The sequence below is a fragment of the Myotis nattereri genome (assembly GCF_964212035.1).
Source record: "Myotis nattereri genome assembly, chromosome: 3".
Lineage (NCBI taxonomy): Eukaryota > Metazoa > Chordata > Mammalia > Chiroptera > Vespertilionidae > Myotis > Myotis nattereri.
In genome coordinates, this window is record NC_138077.1 from 203,038,553 (window position 1) to 203,060,251 (window position 21,699).

The window sequence follows — 21,699 nt, forward strand, 5'->3', positions numbered from 1 at the left end:
CCTAAGGATAAGGTCACACCTGCTCTATCCTCTAGAACAGTGGTTCTCAACCTTCCTAACGCCGCGACCCTTTCATACAGTTCCTCATGTTGTGGTGACCCCCAACCATAAAATTATTTTCGTTGCCACTTCATAACTGTAATTTTGCTACTGTTCTGAACCGTCATGTAAATATCTGGTATGCAGGTTGTATTTTCATTGTTACAAATTGAACATAATTAAAGCATCGTGATTAACCACAAAAACAATATGTAATTATATATGTGTTTTCCGATGGTCTTAGGCGACCCCTGTGAAAGGGTCGATCGACCCCCAAAGGGGTCGCGACCCACAGGTTGAGAACCGCTGCTCTAGAAGCATAGGGTGGAGGCAGTGTCTGCTACTGGACTAGGACCACAGGGTCACAGTCTGTCCCAGAAATCTAAGGCCCCCCTTCCTCCGCTGGACAACAGGGCGCCTGGGGCTTGTGCTTCCCAGCGGTTTCATAAGAGCCGGAAATAGACTGCATGGCCCGGGGGTGCCCACAGCAGCCTCTCTGGGGGTGAAACGTCCCAGTCATTGGTGCCCACACTCCACTCCTTAGCCCCCTGTGCTGAACGTCATGTAAATGCCACCGAGCACTTGGCTAGAGCAGAGTGAGGCCCCAGGAAGCCCAATGGTTGTCCCCAAACCCTCCCTCCCCCAAGATGAGAGCCCCCATCTGGGCAGCACAGAACCTTGGAGAGAGCGGTGGGGCTGGGGTGAGCCCCTGAGGATGGGGATTGGAGCCTTGGCGCCAGGAGAGTCTTGGGTGGGGGCGGGGCTGTGGAGACCCCTGGGCCTCAGAATTCCAACTCCCAGAATCCCAGGAAGGCGATCTCAGATCTTAAGAAAATAGAATTGTGGAATCTCGGAATCCTGGAGAATCTTCAATCTGAAGGGTCTGGAATACTAAAAGCCCAGCCTTAAGATGTCTAGAGCCCAGATGGTGAATTTGGAGAGAAACCCGAGTCTAGGGCAACTGTCAGTGACCTAGACAGGCTGGGCTCTCCTGGGCTGGGAGCCCAGAGATGTCACCATGTCACTCAGCCATCCATTCTGTCCCAGCAGGTCCCACATGCACAGGTCTGCACAGGAATGCACAGGAATGGGCAGAACGGTGGAGGGAGAGTGTGTGTGTGTGTGTGTGTGCGTGTGCGTGCCTGTGTGTGGTGTGAATACACTTGGGCCCTCACTTGCCTTGTGCATGGAGCCTGGGGCTGGGTGGTGATGGAGGTGGGGGCAGGGAAAGATGGGGATCAGGTTGGGGTAAATTCTGGGGTAAAATCGGTCAGAACCATGTGAAGTCCTCCTCATCCCACCACAGAGCCCAGGGCTGGCGAGTGGGGTGGCTGTGCTGGCTGCAGCCCCACCCCAGCCGGGATGGGAGGCGAGAGGCCCCGTCAGGCTGGGGGACAGGAGGCAGTGGAGGAGCCGAGTTAGCAGAAAGTCCAGACGAGTAGGCGCGACGCCAGACTCCTTCAGAGTCACCTCAGGTCCCCCGGACACGCACGCCCACGACCACACCTGCTCCAGCACACGCTTCCCCTGCAGGGCCAGGCGCGCACACGTGGCGCTCACAAGGCTCTACTGGGGCTCAGGAGTCCCCTACGGGTTCCCAGACACGTGCGCAGGCCCCCAGAGAACCCCTCACACACGTGGTGCTGGGGTCTAGGGATGGTACTCACGGGTGCAGGCTGCAGACGGCGGGTCCAGCGCTGCGCGGTAGTAGCTGAGGTCACAGCGGCAGGCCTGGGTGGCCGGGGCCGCGGAGTGGCTGTGGGGAGGGCAGCGGGCACACAGCTGGTCCCCGGGGGCCGACTTGTAGAAGCCCAGCTCACAGGCTGTGGAGGAGAAGGTGGCTGGAGGTAAGCCCGCTGGTCTCGGGGACAACTCTCACTCTGACCCAGGGCTTCCTGTTGGGGGTGGGGGTCCCCTGAGGGACAGAGGTGCAGACCTTCAGCATCCCCCATCCTACCTTCATTTGTGAGGGAGGGACCGGAGCACAGAGAGGACCAGTGACTTACACAGGGCTGCACAGCAAGTCGAAGGCAGAGCTGAGGCTGGGACCCTGACACGGGAGTCCCAGCCCCAAAGGCGGCACAGGGAAGGGCCTCTCCTCCCACAGCCCCTCCCACCAAGACATGCCCATTACAGGACACGGGTCTTGAGTGAGATACCAGCATCAGGGGCAGGGCCAAGAGGCCAAGACTCAAAGGGGAGCCAAACCCAGGGATGTCACTTAGGCCAGACATGAAACGGGACAGGGAGTGAGAGTGGGCAGACACTCACCGGAAAAGACCCGTGTGCTAGGAGTTAGAAGAGCAGGAGTGCGGGGGAGGGGGGATGGAAGTCTGTGTTTGATAGGCTCTCCATGCAATGCTGACCTTTCAGGAATCGCAGGCCCCCGGCCCCTCTCAGATCGCGTCACTGTCACCGTGGCTGCCACGGACTTGTCTCCTACCTGGCCCTCTCTCCAGCCTCTGCCTCATCTCTCACCTGGATGACTCAGCAGCCTCCACACCCGGCCTCCAGCCCTGCTTCCCCAACCCCAGCGGCTGCGTGGGCACCTGCTCGGTGCCAGGCACTGACTGGGCGCTGGAGACACGGCCATGAGCCAGATCCCCATGGTCTCTGCCTTCAGGGGGTGGCATTTGGGGGCACACAGGAAACAGGCTGTGGTTTTCCCAGAAAGGAAAGAAAGGAGCAGCCAGCTCCCCCCAGAAGGAGACAGGAGGCCACATGTAAGCCGTGGCCTAAAGGACAAGAACAAGTCAGCCGTGCCGGGACCGGGCGTCCGCTGGGTTGAGGGACTCCCTATAAGGACACCTGACTCTCTCGCTGCCAGTTCCAATCCTCACGGGCCCCCATAAGCCTGGCACCCCGCGCCCTCCCTGCAGCCCCCTCAGCGCCGCCTCTCACCCAGATCCTCAGGCAGAGCTAAAGGACTGGCCATTCCTCACCCGGCAGGTTCTTTCCCTCTCAGAGCCTTTGCGCCTGCCGTGCCTTCCTCCTGGGATGCCTGTTCTCCTGTGTCCACCTGTCAAACTCTTTCCAGATTCCTTTTAACCGTTTCTTCACTGAAGCCTTTTTGGACCCCCCCCCCCCCCCCACACACACACGCACGGCCACACGCACACAGAAGTGGCCACTGCCCTCCCCATTCCGCCGTCCCCGCTCAGCCTCACCACCTGTAACACTTTGCTGTACTTATTTATCTGTGTGTCTCTCCTCCTAGACCAGAAGGTCCCTGTGGGCAGATCCTTGTGAATAAGGCCCAGGACGGCCGTATTCATCCCACGGTTCCTAGCACCAGGCCAAGAGGTTGCCAATGCCGCTGGGAGTTTTCCAAGGGAGCTACTCGCACCATTATCTGCTCTGGGCAGAGCCCCAGGCCTTCAGGAGGCCCAGATGCCACCCAGCCAGGAGCTCCCAGCTCCGCCCCTGGAACTGAACCCTCTGCACCAGGGACCCCCAGGGAGCTCACGGGCTCTCTTCCCACTAAGTCCGGTTCTAGAAAACCCTGGGCTTGAGAGGAGCTCTATTTGACAAGACATTACGTCATTTTAAAAATCATCTCTCTTTATTATAATAGCTAAAATCAGGTTAATTTGTAAAATTCTACTAATGAGAGAAAACCTGAAATCCAGAGACACGATGATGTCCTTAAATTGCTGCAGAGACTCAGAAGCCGTGGAGCCAGGGGGCCTCCAGGGTGGGGAAAATGTGCCCCGGTTTTGAGACCCATCTGGGGAGGCCCTGAGGGGCCTTGGGCCTGACTGGGGGCTGGGAGCTTGGAATTGGGGGGCTCCTAATTGGCACACTGTGGTCTCACCTCCTCTTCCCAGCAGCCCCCCAGGAGGCCCAGTCCTGGGCCCAGCCCAAGAGCTCCCTTCTGAGCCCAGGAAGCGGGCTCTGTGCTTGGTCAGCAGATATTTGCTGAATGTGCTGTTGAACTGACGGACAGTGATCCCCACTGTAATTATCGGATCCACGTCGATCAGCACCTCAGGGACTGTTTGCTTATTCTGTCCCTCAGTTACTCCTTCACCCAAATGCACTGAGCATCTATGGACCCGAGCATCTATGGACCCGAGCTCAGGAAGAGCTGGTCCTGCTCTCAGGGAGCTTTCAGAGCCGCGAGGGGCAGACAAGGACACATGCGTTGACATCCTGGCATGATGCCTGGCACCAAGGAAGCACGCGACAGTCTTCATTCAGAGACCCTGACCGTTCGGAGTTCATCTAAGACCTTGCCAGTTAAGACCAGCCCTGGGGTGCAGGCTGCCCGGGTTCCTTTTCCTGTCTAACCTCTTCACCTAAGCTAAGTGCCATGGGGCATGTTGCTGGGCCTCAGTTCCTCATCTGTACGAGGGGGGCTCCGAGGGCTGATGTGAGGATAACATGAATGCATACATGTGCATTCACGCCAGGATGCTGCCGGGCACTTATTATTACAATTCGATGTCGTTGGCATTAATACATCTGTTTGACAGAGAGGAAACAGGTTCGGGGAGCTTGAGTGCCTCGCCCTCGTCACCCCCACCCTCGCCACGCCCCCAGCCAGAATGCAAACTCGGGAGGCGTCCCTGGCCTTGGAGATGGCCTCGCCACTCTGCCGCTCGCCAATGGGCAGTTCTCACACGCTCCACTAATCCCCATATGGCTCGAACGTGTCAAGGCCAGATTAATCCGCGCAATGAAATAAAATAATCTTTAATAAGAATACTAATCACCAGGCCTCAGGGAGCCCAGAGACCTGGAGGCAGAGCCGGGAATTAATGGCCCAGGCAGATGGAGCAGCTCTGGGCTGGGGCCCGGCCCTGCCCGTCCACCCAGGGTGCTTCCGGAGTCTGCGTGTGCCTGGCCCGTGTGGCCGTGGGCCAGGAGGGGCCCCTGCCCCTGCCGAGGGCACCTTGCCCAGGCCGCCTGTCAGGCCAGCAGCTGCCCGAGGCCCCGGCCACCTCTCTCTTCTCCCCCGCTAAGAGCTTGAGATTTGACAAATAAGGTGTCCGCCGGTGGACGACCAAAGGAAATTAATTCTAAATCAGATTTTAAACACAGTCAGGAGGCAAGAGAGCTCGGCGTTCATGCTCCCCCTCTGAAATGAGACTCCGGTATTTATAGAAAGATGATTAGGGCGGTGGAGGGTGATTTATAGTCGGTGTCCAGGTGACAGGAAGGACGGAACTGGGACTTCAGGCTGGGCTGCTGCTCCCCGGGTGATACTCTCGGAGATCCTCCCCTGTCTGGGGCAGGGGTGGGAGGGGAGAGCGCCAGGTGTGGGGGAGTTCACTGGGTCAGGAACTGTGAGGCCTGGGGAGCTTCCTGGTCAGGGAGCTGATTCAGTCCACCACCCCTAGCTGTGTGCCCTGGGGCCAGTCACTTCACCTCTCTGGGCCTCCATTTCCTCACTGGTAAGCTGCATTTCCTCCTTATGGCTCTGATATTCTTCTGTGGGTCTCAGTTAGGCCTCCAAACAGTGCTGTGACCAGCTAGGTTCCTTCTCCTGGGTGAAGTCAAGCACAGCCCACTGCTAAGGGGCGCTGTGAGGGCGAAACTTGAGAAACAGGATCCCAGAGGCTGGCAGGGTGGCTGTCCTGTGGCCTGGCCCCTGCTGCAGGCCTCAGGGGTGCGGGGGGTGGGGGGGGGCACTCAAAGCTGAGCAACTCAGGACCCCCCTCTTAGCAAGTCCCAGCCCTTCCTCTCCTCACTGTTTGCTCAGAGAGACCCATCCACCGGAGAAGGAGCCCCATAAACTGAGGAGGCCCCACAGCTCGGAGAGGAACCCCTCAAGTAGCCACAGCCCAGGAAATGCACCCCCATCTGTCCCCAGCTTCTTATTGGTCCCCATCTCCGCACGGTCAGGCTACCCACCAAGGAGGGGGTGGGGATGGGGGACACAGCCGCCTCCCTTCCGTGGGCCTCGGTGCTGGGCCTGTGCTGCTTCCTCAAGGAGGTGCCGCGGACAATCCCAGAAGCCCACCCACAGGACGATCAGAAACCCTCTCTCCTCGTGCGACTTAAAACCGGCATCCTGTCCTGAAACCTCGCTGCCTGCAGCAGGGTACCGTGAATTAATATTTTCTATAAAACCTATAATTACCTCGCAACTGGCATCATCATGTGCATTGTGATTTAAATGTAAAATTCAAAATCCGCTGCAATTCCCTGGCCCTGCTTTGCCTTCTCTTTATTTTATATCGCCGCCCAGCAGCACCAGGAAATGGGGGTGGCCTTGGCCTCCCCCGGCCCTGGGGGGTTCTGCTGCTCAGGTTTTGGGGTTTCCACCAAGATCCCTGCCCCTGACATGCTGGGGGACCTTGGGCAAGACACAGTCCCTCTCTGGGCTCCTCTTCCCGCCTCTGTCTAAGGAGGCCGGAGCAGTACCTCTGAGCAAGGCCCCAACCCTGAAGTCAGGAGGACCGGTCTCCCTCCTGCGGGCGAGCGCATCTCAGCGCACACAGGACAAGCAAGGGGCTTGTGCGTGCTTGGGGGCTGGACAGACCCAGAGCTGGGGGCAGCGGCGGACAGATGTCCACCTGCCGGTGGTGGGCCAGTTACTGTCTGAGTGTTACCCGGGGAGGAGGGGGGCGGGGCTTCGAGGACACAGGAAACAGTTCAGGGCTCTGGAGTGAGACACCTGGCATCCGATCCCTCCCGTGTGACTGAAGTTGAGGGGCTCAACGTCTCGCATCTGTAAGGTGGGGACATAATACTTAGCTTCGGGAAGTATCGTAAGGATGAGAAACTGCGTGAACTCCCCGAAGGCGGGGACTCCCTGTGTCTATATCCCCGGGGCCTGGGACGCAGTTAGATGCTCCATAGAATGAGTAGCTAACATGATGTGTAAGAACCACTAAGTGTAATTATATATGTGTTTTCCAATGGTCTTTGGCAACCCCTGTGAAAGGGTTGATCGACCCCCAAAGGGGGTGTCATGCTAGTTATGACCCAGGTGCCCTGGCACAGGGCAAATGCTCAAAAAATCGTCTCTAAAGGACTTTATTATCCCTCCAGAAGGAGGGGGTGTTGGAAGCCAGCTCTGCTGAGAAAAGCAGTTGGGGTGGGCCAGCGATAGGTTACACGCCTACCCCTGGCTCAGAGCAAGACAGACTGGTCCCAGCTCCACCTCTCACCAGCTGTGAGGCCTCAGTAGGTGACCCGACCGTCTGAGCCTCAGGTTTCCCATCTATAAAATGGAATTCTAACACCTGCCTCGCTACACTGAGCAAATGAACGGATGGCTGAGGAATCCCCTTGCAAGCTGTCAAGGCAACAGGGATGTCTATCATTATTATTATTATTATTATTATTACCCAGCCGGGAGCTGAGACATACAGGGACGTCTGTGACAGGGACCAGGAGAGGCTGGGGACCTGGGGAGCCCGGTGCACTAGGCCACAGAGGGTAGAACAAACCCCGAAACAGGCAAATGTCACAGAAGGTGCTTTGGGTCTAGGGTCCAGGAGCAGTGAAGACTCGTAGCAGTTGGGAGTGTGAAAAAGGATTTTTAAGGGAACCAGAGAGCCCCAGAGAGGGGCTGGAAAGGGACTGGTAGCTGAATGGGCGATCCTGGTCCCAGAGAATGACCTTGGTCCCCACAGCAGGCTTCACTGTGCTGAGTGGCTGAGCTGCCATGTGTCCAGCCCCCGGGGAGGCCAAGGAAGGGCAGAGGGCAACCAGGCTGAGACCAGTACCAGCTGGGGTACCAGCTGTCTGTCCACACCTGCTCTCCCAGTGTTCCTGGGCTCATGGGATGCTCGGCTGCACTGTGCCACATGGGGAGTCTGCTGACCACACACACGTGCACGCGCATGCGCACACGCACACACACACACACACACGCACACACACACAGCTTGAGGCCGGCCCTGCTCCTGCTCCCTGACATGGGAACCCCAGCAGCACACCTGTGGGGGCAGGTGTCATGCTAGTTCATGACCCAGGTGCCCTCCGCTGTCCTCCTTCACAAGCACCCCGGCTGTCCTCTCCCAAGGCCCTTAGTAAGATCCCCCTGTGACATGCCCCACCTGGACAGCTCTCCCTGGCATCCCTGCCCGCAGACCTTCACAATGGCCCCACACGGCACCCACTCACGGGGCCTGGCGCCACCTCCCTCCACTCCACAGGCCAGCAGTTTAGCGGTTTTGAGCACGGACTTTAGAGCCAGACTTCTGGGTTCACATCACAGCCCTGTCCCTCCCCAGCTGTGTGACCTTGGGTCACGTCACTTTGCCTCTCTGTGCCTCGTCTCATCTAGAAAACCAGGACAATTGTCGTTTCTGTTTTATAGGTGGCAGTGGGATGGGATGAGTTAGTACGTGAAAGGTGCTTAGGACAACGCTGACCTGTCAGCTCACCGCATTGTTCCCTAGCACAGGTGTGCACCCAGGAACCCCGATCACACAGGGTCCTGTAGGGTTACCTCTCCACATGCCACAGAGGGTACCGCCTGGCTGTAGTGTGTTTCCCTCCTTGCCCCCCACCACACACAGATGGCCGGTGCATCTGCTGACCCAGAAACACGGGAGGTTCACCCACTATCCCAGGTGCTGTGTGCACCACCCAGACGCCTGCTGATTGTGACGTGCCCCCCCACCCCCCGCCACTCCCACACACACACCCTGGCAGCCCTGCCCCGACTGAGCCCACCTGCCAGCCAGCCCACACGGGGCGCGCTCACCCACACAGGCATCCTGCCGCTCCTCGTAGCCGGCGCTGCACACGCACTTGCCGATGGGCACCAGCCACTCGCCCTCGGCGCTGCAGTACATCTTGGGCGTGTCCCGCTCCTCTGAGTGCCGCACGCACTGGCCCCGCACCTCCACCAGCGAGGAAGAGTCTGCCCCGGTCACCGCCTCCGAGAAGGCAGCCAGGTTGCGCACCATGGTGGGGCACTTCTTGTAGTAGATGCGGAGGGACAGGATGGCGAGGCAGGCCCCGATGTCCTGGAAGGCCAGGTAGAAGCCGCGCTTGCTGAGCGGGCCCACGCCCCGCACCTCCGTGTTGAGCTTGAGGCGCCGCACGCCCAGGTCAGCGCCCGTGAAGCTCTCGTCGGCCGCAATGGTGTCGATCTTGAGGAACTGGCTCTCCTGCGTGCTGGCGCCCAGGTCGCGGTCCGACTCCAGGTAGTAGAGGTTGAAGGTCTCCTTGCAGGTGCCCAGCACGCCGGGCATGCTGTTGCAGTCGCGCAGGGTGAACTTGATCTCGGCGTAGACGCGCCGGGCGCCGTCGCGGGGCACCCAGCTGGTGCGCAGCCAGTTGTTCTGGTTGGGGCTCATGACGTTGCACACCTGGTACGTGTGGATGGGCCGGAAGGACTCGTCCACCTCGTTGATGGAGTCCCACTGCGGCAGAAAGAGCACAGCCCGCTGAAATGGGAGTCTGACAGTCCCCCCGCCACCTGCCCCGTGCACGTGCTGGGGGGCCCGGGGGAAGAAGCGGGGGCATTCTCCAGCCTGGAGGAGCTGACCTTGTCTGGCGGCTGTCACAGCTGCTAGACACCAGGCACCTACAGCTGTGGGGGCAGAGTGCCACTCCTTCCGGGGAGGGCTTACATATTGGCCTGTTTACAGACGGGTAAACAGAGTCTCAGACATATGAGCCCGGGCCTGAGGTCGCATAACTAGCGAATGATGGAGCCAGGACTGGATCCGAGACCAAGGCTGCACCGCTCCGGCCTCGTCTCTCTGTGGCCACTCCTATCCCTCCCAGAGTGCAGGGACCCGCGGGGGGAAGTCAGCGAGCCCACAGGCCAGTTTCCACATCAGCTCACAGAGGAATCTTTCTGATGCACGGACCCCACCTCAAATCCTGCAGCAGCGCCCTGTGGTCTGGCGCTAGTTCAGTGGCTGATGGATGGACTTGGCCCTGCTGCTCGTGATGGACCCTCAGCCCCCCACACAGGGCTGGGGGCTCCCGGGCCGGCCTGGGTCCACTCACAGGTGCCAGGATGCGGGAACGTGGAGTGTGACTGCTTCTGCGCCAGGTGCTGGCCAGGCATCGCTGACCACACCAGACACGACCAACGGAGTGAAACGGCACAGTGGATGGGAGAAAACATCTGTACATCATGTCTCTGATAAGGAATTAATATCCAGAATCTGTAAAGAACTCCTACAACTCAATAACAAAAATACAAGCAGCCCAATTTAAAAATGGGCAAAGGCCCTGAATGGACATAGACGTGGAAAGAAACGCAACATCACTAACCAGTCGGGAAGTGTGACTCAAAAGCACAACGCGGTTCCACCTTACAGCCATGAGTTATGATCAAAACAACAGCAAAAAACGAGTTTTGGTGAGGATGTGGAGAGACGGGAGCCCTGGAGTGTGGCTGGTGGGAATGCACAATGGTACAGGCAGGCACGGGCTCCTCAGAAAACTAAACACAGAATCACCATATGGTCCAGCAATTCCACTTCTAATGAAATAAAGGCAGGGCCTCAGACAGGTATCCGCACACCCGTATTCACAGCAGCCAGAAGGTGGAATCACGTGTCCATCCATTGGTGGATGAATGGACACCCAGAATGTGGCCTATCCACGCACGGGGGCAGTATTCAACCTGCAGACACAGGCTGCAACGTGGGGGACCCCCAGGACATCGCACAGAATGAGATAAACCCGACACATAAGGACAACTGCGGCGTGACTCCACTTCCAGGAAGCTCTCAGACCAGTCAGATTCAGAGAGACAGGAGGCAGACGGGGGTGCCAGGGGCTGGGGAAGGCAGTGGGGAGTCATAGTTTAATGGGCACAGAAGTTTCGATTGGCAATCACGAAATAGTGCCGGACGCAGGGTACAGCATAGGGAACACAGTCAATACTGCTGCGATGACTGTGTATGGGCCAGGTGGGTTCTGGACTTACGGGGGTTACGATTGTGTAAATGTCTAACCACTGTGCTTACACCGGAAACTAATATAAGACAATATTGAACATCAACTGTAACAGAAAAAAAAAGAAATAGAGTCAGAAGAAAAGGGGGACAAAAGGTAAAAGCCGCCACCACCACCACTCCTCATGGTGCCCTGAGAAGCCGTGGGGTTCTGAGCTGCCCACAAGAGGCAGAGCAAGGACCACGGGCACCTCACGTCCTTCCTGCCTGACACAGCCCCTCGGTTCCACCGCATCTTGGCCAGCCGTGTGGTCTGGACCCGCAGCACCCACAGCTGTGAAATGGAGCTCAGACAGGCCCACCTCTCTGAGGCCTCTGAGGATGGAGAGCAAGCCTGCACGGTGTGCCGCTCGGGCCTGGCAGAGAGAGGCACCAAGGAGTGGGGCCGCTACCACGCTGAGCATCTTCCCAGCCCACCTGCGCCTGCCTCCGGGGACCACTGGGGGAGAAGCCCAGCCTGCGCCAGCCTCACCTGAAAGAGATCATGCTTCCTATACCCCCCCACCCCAAGAGGACCCCTGCCCTGCACCCCACCCCGCAGCTGGGGTCTCTAGGCAGTGCTGTGTCAGTCACATCTGGGGTTAAAGTCACTGTCACAATTAACAAAGCACCAAAGAGCCAACCAGCTGCTCCCTGTCTGTTTCCTGCCAGGGCCCGGGATAAATTAATCAGCTCTATTCAAGTCCGTTCCAGCTGCCCCACCGATGCCAATGGCCTGACCTGGCCCTGCCAGCCCCGGGGCTGCTGCCGGTGCCCAGAGTGGCAGGAATTCCTGGAGGCTGGCAAAAAGGTGGAATCTGTCCTGCTCTCCACCTGGGGCACCCCATTCCGGGTTGGGCGCCACTCCCACCCCAGCTGCCTCTCTAGCCCTGGCACCTTCCCCCCTCAACCCCCACCACTGCTCTGGAACTCGGTCTCACTCCCCAAACGGTCTCATTCCCCGAATGGAATGTGGTGAACCAGCTGTGCAGCCCTGGGTATAACACATCCCTCTCTGAGCCTCGGGCTCTCCTCTCCGTATGTAGAATGGGGTGGCTGCAGCCTGCCCATTCCATCCGCTCTGGGGGATGGGGAGGATCCAGTGAGACAATGGAAAGGAACGTGTGCCCTTCTCTGAGGCAGCTGTCATTACCAGAGGTGAAGCCAGCCCAGTGTGTGGAGGGCGGAGCGCAAAGGGAGGGGCTCAGCCTGGTGAAAAGCATGGGTTCTGGGGCCAGACTCCCCCGCCCCCCACCCACTCCCCGCGCCCCAGCTTAGCGGAGATGCTTAACCTCTCAGATCTTCTGGTTTGTTACCAGTAAACTGTCCTTTTCATGCATCATCTCATAGAGGACAACTCCACGGAGCCCGTGTTACCGTCTCCACGTTATAAACATGGGGGTTGGGGGGAGGTAAAGGATTTGCCCGAGGCACACTGATTGGAGGCGGCAGAGCACGGGCTCATGGGGACCCAGCGCCTTGGCCTTCAGGCTGAGCCGTCTGCCTGATAATCTCATAACTTTGCTGATGCTGGAGACGGTCCTGGGTGAGCCTGTACCAGGGTGTTTAACGGGCTGCAGGACCAGAGGGGTGGAAGGAACCTCAAGGACCATCTCCAAAGGCTCCCCACCCAGCTGGGCAGTACACTCACCTGGAAGGCATATTAAACCAAAGATCCCAGCTCCTCCCTAGACCCCCTGGATGTCAGCATTGGCAAGGTTCACCTGGTAGCCCAGTTCGGGTTCAAGGCCTCGAGTCTGGGAGCCAGGGGTCTCCTCTGGCCTTGTTCTCTCCCTGGGCAAGCCCCACAGAGACAGGAGGTGGTCCATAACTAAGGGGACAATGCAGGGCTGCCACCCAACCTCACAATGAGGGCAGAGACCAAAGAGGGCAGAAGGGACTCAACTCGGGCTCCAGGCTCAGAGATATGAGTTCCAGTCCATCACTTAGTGTGGCGAGCCGGCACAGCCATGGCATACTCAGCCCCACGTTGGGCGCCATATGTGCAGAGCCAGCTCAGCCAGGTTCAGTGAGCCTGAGAGGGAGCAGTGAAGGATTGAGAAAAGACAGACAAGAGAATGAAAGCTGGGTCTGGGTTGGACGCTGTCCCCTCTGATGGAGAGCTAGCGATAGCGCCACGGCCTGAAAGCCATGTCTTTATTTTATAGCCAGATTCCACGAGGCAAAGTAAGGGTGTGGTCAAGATGTTTACAACATTCTCGTGGGTTTTGAATCTACTCAATTAATGCACCTGAACTCTATCAAGCCCACATTACTCAGCCATGTGGGACCACAGGTTCGGACCATAGGGTCAAGCTTACAACTATAGCCTCTGGCTACAATTGTGCTGGGCGGGCTCTGCCCTCCAAGCTGGGACTTGCACGTGGCTTTGCCATGAGAGAACTGTGCCCTCTCATTAGTCTGAGGCTTGAACCTGTCCAAACACTGTAGCCGCTCTCCACAACTTAGAACCTGTCTGACGATGAGTAATGATCTCCCAGTGCTCTGAACCTCAGCGTCCTCATCTGTAAAATGGGGTGGCTGTACCTGCTTGCAGGATTGGGAGTGGGGATTAAATGAGATAACATCTGTAGATTGTTAAGAGCTATTGGGTATAAGTTATTATTTGTTCTAAGTCCCAAATGAAATGGGATGACTCTGAGCCATACTTTACAGCACCCTGCATACAAAAGAATTACACAAGCCAGGTCCTGCTCCTCGCCTGCTTAAAATCCTCACCACTCCTTGTTACCCTCAAAACCAAGTCCTGAGATATGAGGGGGACAGAGACACCCAGAGCAAACCTGGAGCCAGGCCTACTCCCCCTTAGCTGTGGGGCGTCAGGGGAAATGCTGACCCAGACCACAGCCAGGCAGTCCCCTCTGCATGGGCCAGCCCCTGGCCCCCAGCAGAGCCAAGATCCTTGTTCACCCTCCTCCCCCCTAGGAGAAAGCCAACTGGGGCACACAGAGAGCACTGCCCAGGGAGAGACGGAGGCCCAGGGAGGGAAAGGGACACCCCAAGGACCCCGCCTTTGTCTCAGGCAGCACTGGCCTGCTCAGCCACAGAAGGGGTTCCCTACTGGCTCTTGGGCCCCGAGGCCTAACCCTCCAGCTCCTGAAGCCTGGTGCCCAAGGGCTGAGGACAGGAAGCAGACTCAGCTTACTGCTCCCTGGGACCCCGGGAGAGAAGGGGAGTTCTGACCTCAGCCACAGGCCACAGGCCACAAATGGCCCGGATGAAAAGCCTACCCCAAAGTCAAGAAATAACCCCCTTCATCAATGTGAACTCCTGGTGTCACGATCATCGTTACGATTATCCCTCTGTCCCTAGAGCCTGGAAGCCAGTGTTCACGAAAGAACTTGTGGTACATGATGTGCTCACGTCTAAAGCAGGGATGTGCGTGCGTGTGTGTGTGTGTGTATGTGTGTGCATGTGTGTATGTTTCTGAGCACATTTTGTAGAAGGAAATTTATGTGAGATACAACCATACTATCCTATATAATAAAAGCGTAGTATGAAAATTGTCCCCTCAACCAGGAGATCGTCCAGGAGTTTGACCAGGGGGCAGGGCCAGCCAACGGAAGAGAGGGGGGCTCCAGCCAGCAACCAGCAGCCACTAGGGACCCTACCAGTGCACGAATTTCCTGTACTGGGCCTCTAGTATACTAATAACAGTGATGGTGACAATACATTCAGGGAAGGCTCACTGGTAACAGGCACAGTCTAAGATCACATGTCACCAAAGCCCACGGTATCGTCATATGCTCCTCCCTTTCTAGAAACGGGAAACAGACCCAGGGGGGTGAGGTGGTGACCCAGGGCCCCAGCTAGTCGATGGCAGAGCCAGGACCCCACCAGACTCTTTGGCTTTCCTGCCCCGCCTCCTGGGATTTGGATAAGAGAAGTGGAGGGACTGGGCAGTGCAGCCTTGTCCCTGGAGTTACCATGACCATTCCCAGGAGAGTGGGAGGGGTTCTCCCATGAGCACTGACCCAAAGGGAGCTGATGGGCTGAGCCAGATAGGCCTGGGGCTGGCACTGCCAGCCAGGTGGTGCTGATGGAAAAGAGAAGCAAGCAGGGAATCCAGGTTTCCTGACAGTCCCTGGTGAGGGCAGGGCAGCTGTGAGGGAGGGGACCAATCCTGAAGCCGTGAAAGCCCCGGATAGAGCCCTTCCTGGCCCTGTTCCTCGACAATGACATGCCTTAGGCTACCCTGGGCCCAGCTGTGGCACATCTTGAGTCTGCAGACCCAGGACACAGACATGAGGCTCCCACATCTGGGGCCTCAGACATGAAGCACCAGTTGCCCAGCACCGGGGGTGGTTCTCTATTCCCAAGGCTCTGTGCACACAAAACTGTTAAGAAATCAGCAGCTCTGTCTCTCATTGCTGTGTGTCCTTGGGTAAGTGCCTTCACCTCTCTGTGCCTCTGCTTCTTATAGATCTATCTGATTAGATTATGTGAGTCACAGCCGCTCTCTGCCCCACTGCCCATCACTTACCCCGTGAGCCGGATACGTGAGCCAGCCCCAGTCCCCATAGATGGTTGACGTGTCCAGCAAGTTCACTGCAAAACAGGAGACGAGAGCACATCAGATCCCTGGGACCGCCTTCCCTAGGGCCAAAAGAACCCCCCGACCCAGCCATGCACCAAGCCCTGCGTTTACCGATGTCTGTGTGTTTACATAGGGCCTTGCTGGTCAGTCTCACGCCAGCTCCATAGCTATGTGTCCTTTCTGACTTGCCCCGTCCATCAAGGCTCAGCTCAAGTTCCCTCTCTTCCCTGAAGCCTTCTTCTACCACTTCAGCCAAAACACGGTCTTCTGAACTCCCAGAATACAAGCTGCCCCGAGTGCCAGCTGCCCCGCTTGGCGGGCCAGTGGGCTGGCTGAGACGGGCTCAGGAGGCTGGAGGCCTGGGTCATAACCCCGGCTCTGGCACGTAGAAGCTCTGTCCTGAGCACGTCCCTTCCCCTCCCTGAGCCTCAGCTTCCTCCTCTGGAAAATGGGGTGACAGTGGTTCCTGTCTCACAGGGATTTGTGAAGATGACCCTCGCCTATTCATGGGACATAATGGCATTCAAAGTTACCACCAAACTTCATGCTGTGAGGCCATACCTCCCCCAGAGGACTGGCCCAGCTTTATAATCACCAGTGTCCCCCGGGAGATGCTCCGCACCCAGTAGGTCCTCTGTGCACAATTGATGCGGAGGGACTTAGGGCAGTAGAGCTGCCTCTCGGTGAACACCTACTATGTGCTGAGCTCTGCAAGGAGAGCTTGAGATGCCTCATCTGTGACCCACACAACCACCCTGAGAGGTGGCCTTTCTTATCTGCATTTTATAGATGAAAACACTGAGCCTCAGGGAAGTTCAGGAATGTGCCCAGAGCACCACAGGTGTGGCCAGTGGGGTTGGCATTCAGAGCACCTGCTGTGGCAGCCACAGACAATGCCCCCAGCCCTGGCAGCCTGGCTCCAGGTGCGGGGGAAGGAGCTCGGCCAGACCCTCACAGCAGGGAAACGAGCCCACAATTGGAGTCAAACCCCTCTGGGCTCCTATCTCAATACATCTACTTGTAGCAGGAGGTTCTCTGAACCTCAGTTTCCTCACCTGTAAAATGGGGATAATAAGATCAAAGGGTGGATGAGGGTCAACTGTAAAGCCTGGAGTCAATGCCAGTTCCCTGTCCCTAAGTCCTGCCTCGCTCTTTGTACCTCAAACCCACCCACTCCCTTTTCAGCGATAAAGAAATCAGGGCTTGAATCCCAGTTCTGTCTCTAACTGCTGTGTGTCCTTGGGTAAGTCCCTTCACCTCTCTGGGCCCCTGCTGCCTTTGCTGTACCTGGTGATAGTTGTCTGAGAGAGTTTTTGGCTCCCCAGGGCTTTCCATTTCACTCTCTGCTCATGTACCCCCTCTCCCAGCCAGTAATCATGGGTTTCCAACTAACCAGATGGGCAGGCTTGAGCAGGTTACAGAGGGTTAAAGCGGGCCCTCCTTACACTCTGCCTGCTGGAAGGCTGGAAGACAGAAGCCTGAGATTTGTAGAGCTCGATGCCTGCCCCTCAAAGATGGAGACAAGTGTCCTCAGGAAATGTTGGAGGGAGGATGCTCGTATTTGCTGATTTTCTTTCTCCTTTCACTCTCCCCACCCAACTGGGGAGTTGATGGGAGCAGGCTGGCTGGAGCAAGGGCTTGCAGAACCAGGGAGGGGTCCCCAGAGGCCAGGTAGGATCAGGGGATGGATCTCCCCTCCCCGGCCCCACGCCAGGGGGGGCGCAGGCAGAGCAGCCTTCCCGCCTCCCTCCCTCCCTCCCTCTCAGGCAATGGAAAGAAAACTGGGTCAGGCAGCTCTCTCCTGCTGCCTGGAGGGAGGGAGAGGGGGCCGCACTGCAGTTTCCCCCAGACCAGCAGGGCCTAGTTTGGGGAGAGGGGGCGAAAGAGACCTGTGGATGCCCCCACCCTCCCCACCCCTTCTCCACGCCGCTCAGCCTGCCCCTGCGCAGCGGATACCTGACTGAATGTTCCCCGCCTGGACTCTTCCCCCTGGAATACCCTGACTCTTGGGCAGCTGCCTACAGACCCCGCTTTCCAGCCCTCCCCTCCCCTGGGAGTGCCCCCGCCCCCATTTGCAGCAGATTCTGGACCAGCCAGCCAGCGGGGTGGGGGGGGGGGGGCTCAGATAATCCAAAGATAAGTCAAAAATCAATTCTATCGGATTCAGGAAGAGCTATAGGGTTCCAGGGCTGCTTGTTCTAATTCTTTCCAGACCCTTCTCGGCCCCTCCCCGCTCTCCTCCCTCTGTCCCCCTCTGCCCTACCTCCTGTCCCCTCTGGTGGGGGGACGCTGAGTGTCTTTCACGGGCAGCTCTGGCCACGGCAGTTTTCATCAGGGCTGGAGGGAATCCCAGCATCAGGCCCGCCTGGCCTGGCCTGAGTCCCCAAGGAGATGCACACCCTTCTAGTCACCAGGGCTGGGCTGTCTCCTGCCTCTTGCGCTGCTGAACCGTGTGACCTCTGTGATGTCCATTCCCCTCTCTGGGCCTGTCTCCCCACTTACAAACGTAAGGGTTGGGTGGTCTCTGGGCCTTCAATGAAGCAAGTCACTGAATGCTCTGTGCCTCAGTTTCCTCATCTGCCAGATGTCCATCGACATCCCTTCTGGGCATACCTGCCTGCCCGGCGGTTCCGGGAGATCAGATGGGTCCCCCTCCTGCACTGAGAAGAACAGACAAGCCTTTCCTGTTCGACTGTGGAAGGCATTATGAGATTCCTTTTTTCTCCAGCACCGTCACCTTCCCCCATTCCATTTCGCTGAGACTAATACTTAAATTGATTTACATTCCCCGAGGACACAGCGCATGATGGTGAGGCTGGAGGATCCGGGGTGGCCAGGGGATGTCAGCCAGGACGCCAACGCCTCTGAGATCACCCAGAGAGTGGGTAGTCCCCACCGGAGTAATGAAGGCTGCGAGCCTGGCGGGGCTGGCTGTGGGGGGCCGGAGGAGGGACCTGGTATAGGGACACCTGACCAGCCTGGGGCACTGCCACCTTTGGGACCCCAGCAGGGAACAGAGCCCCCTCCTCGAGTTCCAACAGTCCCCCTGGCTGCCCCGGCTCTGCGCCGGCTGAGCTGGGAGGGACTCCTGGCTGTCCCACGAGAACATTCCCTAGGTCCCCACCCATGGCTCCTGACCCGCAAGGGGAACCCAGGCCCGGCTGTGGGTGCCTGCTGCACTGACCAGATAGGTGTGGACAGCGCATCCCCCCCCCCCTGCCGACCTCCCGCCTGCCTCTTTATAGATCTTGCCTCTTCCCCAACTGTTGTCTCTCATGGACACAGACAGGTCCTCTCGCTCAGGCCGGTGGTCTATCCTCCCCCAAGTCCCCTCCCTAGGGGACTCCGGTGTTTGCTGCTGCACGTCTCTACCCCAGGAGAGAGCTGAATTAAGGAATTGCGGGTGCACCACCCAATGCCCAGAGCCTTGATGCCAGTCCCCTCGGAATCCTACTGGGTAAAGCAACTGCCTCCTTCCCTGTACTCAACCCTGGAAGGCTGCTTCTCAGACCACAGCTCTGAGTCACTGCCCGCCTCTCCTGACTCCTGGTGCCTCAGGAGCCCGTGCCCCACCCCAGCCAGGCTGTTCCTCCTGCCATCTCACCTTAGCTCCCCTGCTGTGGTCCCTGCTCGCATGACCCGTTTCGTTGGAAACTATGAGTTTACCGATGTCTGTGCATTTATTCTGTGCACACGCATTTCCACGGCACGAATGCAAGTTTGAAGGCCTCCTTATGTGTGGTGTCTGCCCACAGATGTGCATATTTTCAAATGTAGGCATCTGTACATACATGTGTGTGCACACGTGTACTGCCTGCATTTCTGTGCGTGACAGTGGGCGGAGGGGGGCTGTCACGCACGGGGGTCCCTACAGGCCTGGATCTATGCATGTGAAGCCTGCTGTGTCCATGTGTGCGTGTGTGCTTGAGGGTCTGGCTACATCTCTGTGAGCTGTTCGTGTGTGTGTGTGTGTGTGTGTGTGTGTGTGTATGAGGAACACTGGCTCTGGTGCTCCCTTGAATCTGAAGTTTGTTCTCCCGGGTGAGACCCAGGACATCAGTCCTGGGATCCTGCACGGAGCACTAGGTCGCTTCCTCTGGGCAGCAGAGGTCTGCGGGGGCGGGGGGGGGGGGCGTGTCGGGGGGCGGTGAGGGCTGGGTCTGGGTCTGGGAGCAGAACTCAGGGCAGCACCCTGTGTGTGCCAGGTGTGGGGCCCTGCCTTGGTGTTGGGGACCCTGATGGAGGCCCCCTCCCAGATTTCCTTGTCCCCTTCCATCACCGGCAGGTCACCTTCCGGACCCTTTTGGTCCTGACTGTTCAGTTCACAACCCTGCTCCAGCCTCTCTCCCATGTGACCTGAGTGACCGCACTGCCCCAGCCTTGTCCCTGGACAAGACCCTGATCTCCGGGCCTTGCTTGCCTCAGTTCCTCCGCCAACCCCTACGCTCTCCCCTCACTGGCTCTTCCTCCCAAGGCCACCCCTTCCTGCCCACCATCGCTGCCTCCCCACCAGCTATTCCTCCCTGGCAGCAGCCCCCACCCCCCAGCCCACCACTTCCAAGACTCTCGCTCCCTGCCCCTCATTTCTTTTTTTTTAATTATTAATTAAAGCTTTATTGTTCAGATTATTACATTTGTTCCTCTTTTCCCCCCCATAACTCCCCTCCAGTTCCCACCCCACCCTCCTCCCTCACTCCCCACCCACTGTCCTCACCCATGGGTGCACGATTTTTGTCCAGTCTCTTCCTGCATCCCCCTCACCCCTTGCCCCTCCAAGAATAGCCAGCCTTCATTTCTGTCTTCCCCCGAACCTGTCTGTTCTCTCTGGTCCTCAGTTCGTGTTCCCCCTCTCAGTGCCATCCCTGCCCCTCTTCCTCCAGCCTCTGACCTCACCCTGCATCCCTGTGCCCCTCTGTCACGCTGTGCTCTGTCCCCACTCGTCCCTGCCCGCTCTGTCCCCTCTCTCCTCTATACCTCTCCTCTCATCTCCTGTCCCCCATCCTGACCCCGTCCCCAGTGTCTGATCCTCAGTTCGCAGTCCTCAGCTCCGAATCCCTCAGCCCTGTCCCCAGTCCCCCCTGCCTCTGCCCTCAGCCTCAACCCTTCGGTCCCGTCCCCTTCTCCATCCCACTGTTCCTGGACCCTGGGTCCCTCCCGCAGGCAACCCCTGTCCCCCCAAGCCCAGGGTTCCAGCCCCCAAGCCCAGGGTCCCAGCCCCCAAGCCCAGGGTCCCAGCCCCCAAGCCCAGGGTTCCAGCCCCCAAGCCCAGGGTCCCAGCCCCGGTGGCACTCAGGGTCGAGGAAAAGGAAGTTGAGCCTCGATCAGCGGGCGCCGCGCTCCCGTCCCTCGGCCGCCCCCGCCCCGCCGCCGCCGCCGCCACCGCTCACCTTCGCCGCGCGCCGCGGACACGCAGGTGGCTGCCGCCGCCGCGGCCGTGACGACCCAGAGCGCGGGGGGCAGGCGTCCCCGGGCGGAGGCCATGGCCGGGAGGGCGGGGGCGCCGCTCACCCTCGGCTCGGCCGCGGCGGCGCGCTCCCCAGCTCCCCGCACACCGGCAGCCGGGCGCACACACCGGCGCACACGCGGCTCCAGCGCACACGCGGGCACCCGCGCCCGCCGCCGCCGCCGCCCCGGACGGGGGCCGGCCCGTCACGGCGCCAAGCCAATCAGCACCGAGGCGAGGGGGGGGCTGGAGCGGGCGGCGGACAGCGGCCCGCGACACCCCGGGCACGTGCGCACGCCCGCCCTCGCCCGCCCGCCCGCCCGCCCCTTCGGGGGTAGCGCGCTCCGTGCCACAGTCGGGACGCCCCCGCGACCCCGGGATACACAGACCCACCGGGAGAAGCCCCGGGTGCACACAAGGGTCGCATCCACCTGCACACTCACTCTTACACGCACGACTCACACTCACTCGCCTACACCCGCCCAGTGACCCGCTCCGGATGCACACCTACTCGCTCACCAGCAGAGGCTCAGAGACCCGCCTAGAGGCAACCTCAGAAAGCACTTTTCGGTGAAAACGCTCATGATGGGCATGAAGGGGGCACCCTGGGTTTAGAGTGCAGTGGTCTGGAGCACAAGCTCTGGGCCAGACAGAGAAGGGATTACATCCTGACTGTGCCGCCTGGGGCAAGTGTCTTAACCTCTCTGAGCCTCAGCCTCTATGTCTGTGAAACAAGGACAATAGTATCCGAGTCCCAGGGCTGTTGTGCGATTTATATGCAAGGACGCAGGTACAGT

At 58.8% G+C, this 21,699-nt stretch overlaps 1 protein-coding gene across 1 annotated transcript in view; it reads right to left on the minus strand.

Annotated features, from left to right (window-relative positions):
- EPHA8 (EPH receptor A8) overlaps positions 1–20,940 on the minus strand; it is a gene marked incomplete at its 5' end in the record, with an annotated part of 34,136 nt that extends 13,196 nt beyond the window's left edge. Inside the window, 4 exons of the mRNA XM_081085516.1 lie at positions 1,707–1,862; positions 8,705–9,368; positions 15,406–15,470; positions 20,847–20,940. Of these exons, the coding sequence (XP_080941642.1) occupies positions 1,707–1,862; positions 8,705–9,368; positions 15,406–15,470; positions 20,847–20,940 (979 nt within the window). The remainder of the gene's footprint in view (positions 1–1,706; positions 1,863–8,704; positions 9,369–15,405; positions 15,471–20,846) is intronic.
- Positions 20,941–21,699: the final 759 nt, after the last annotated feature.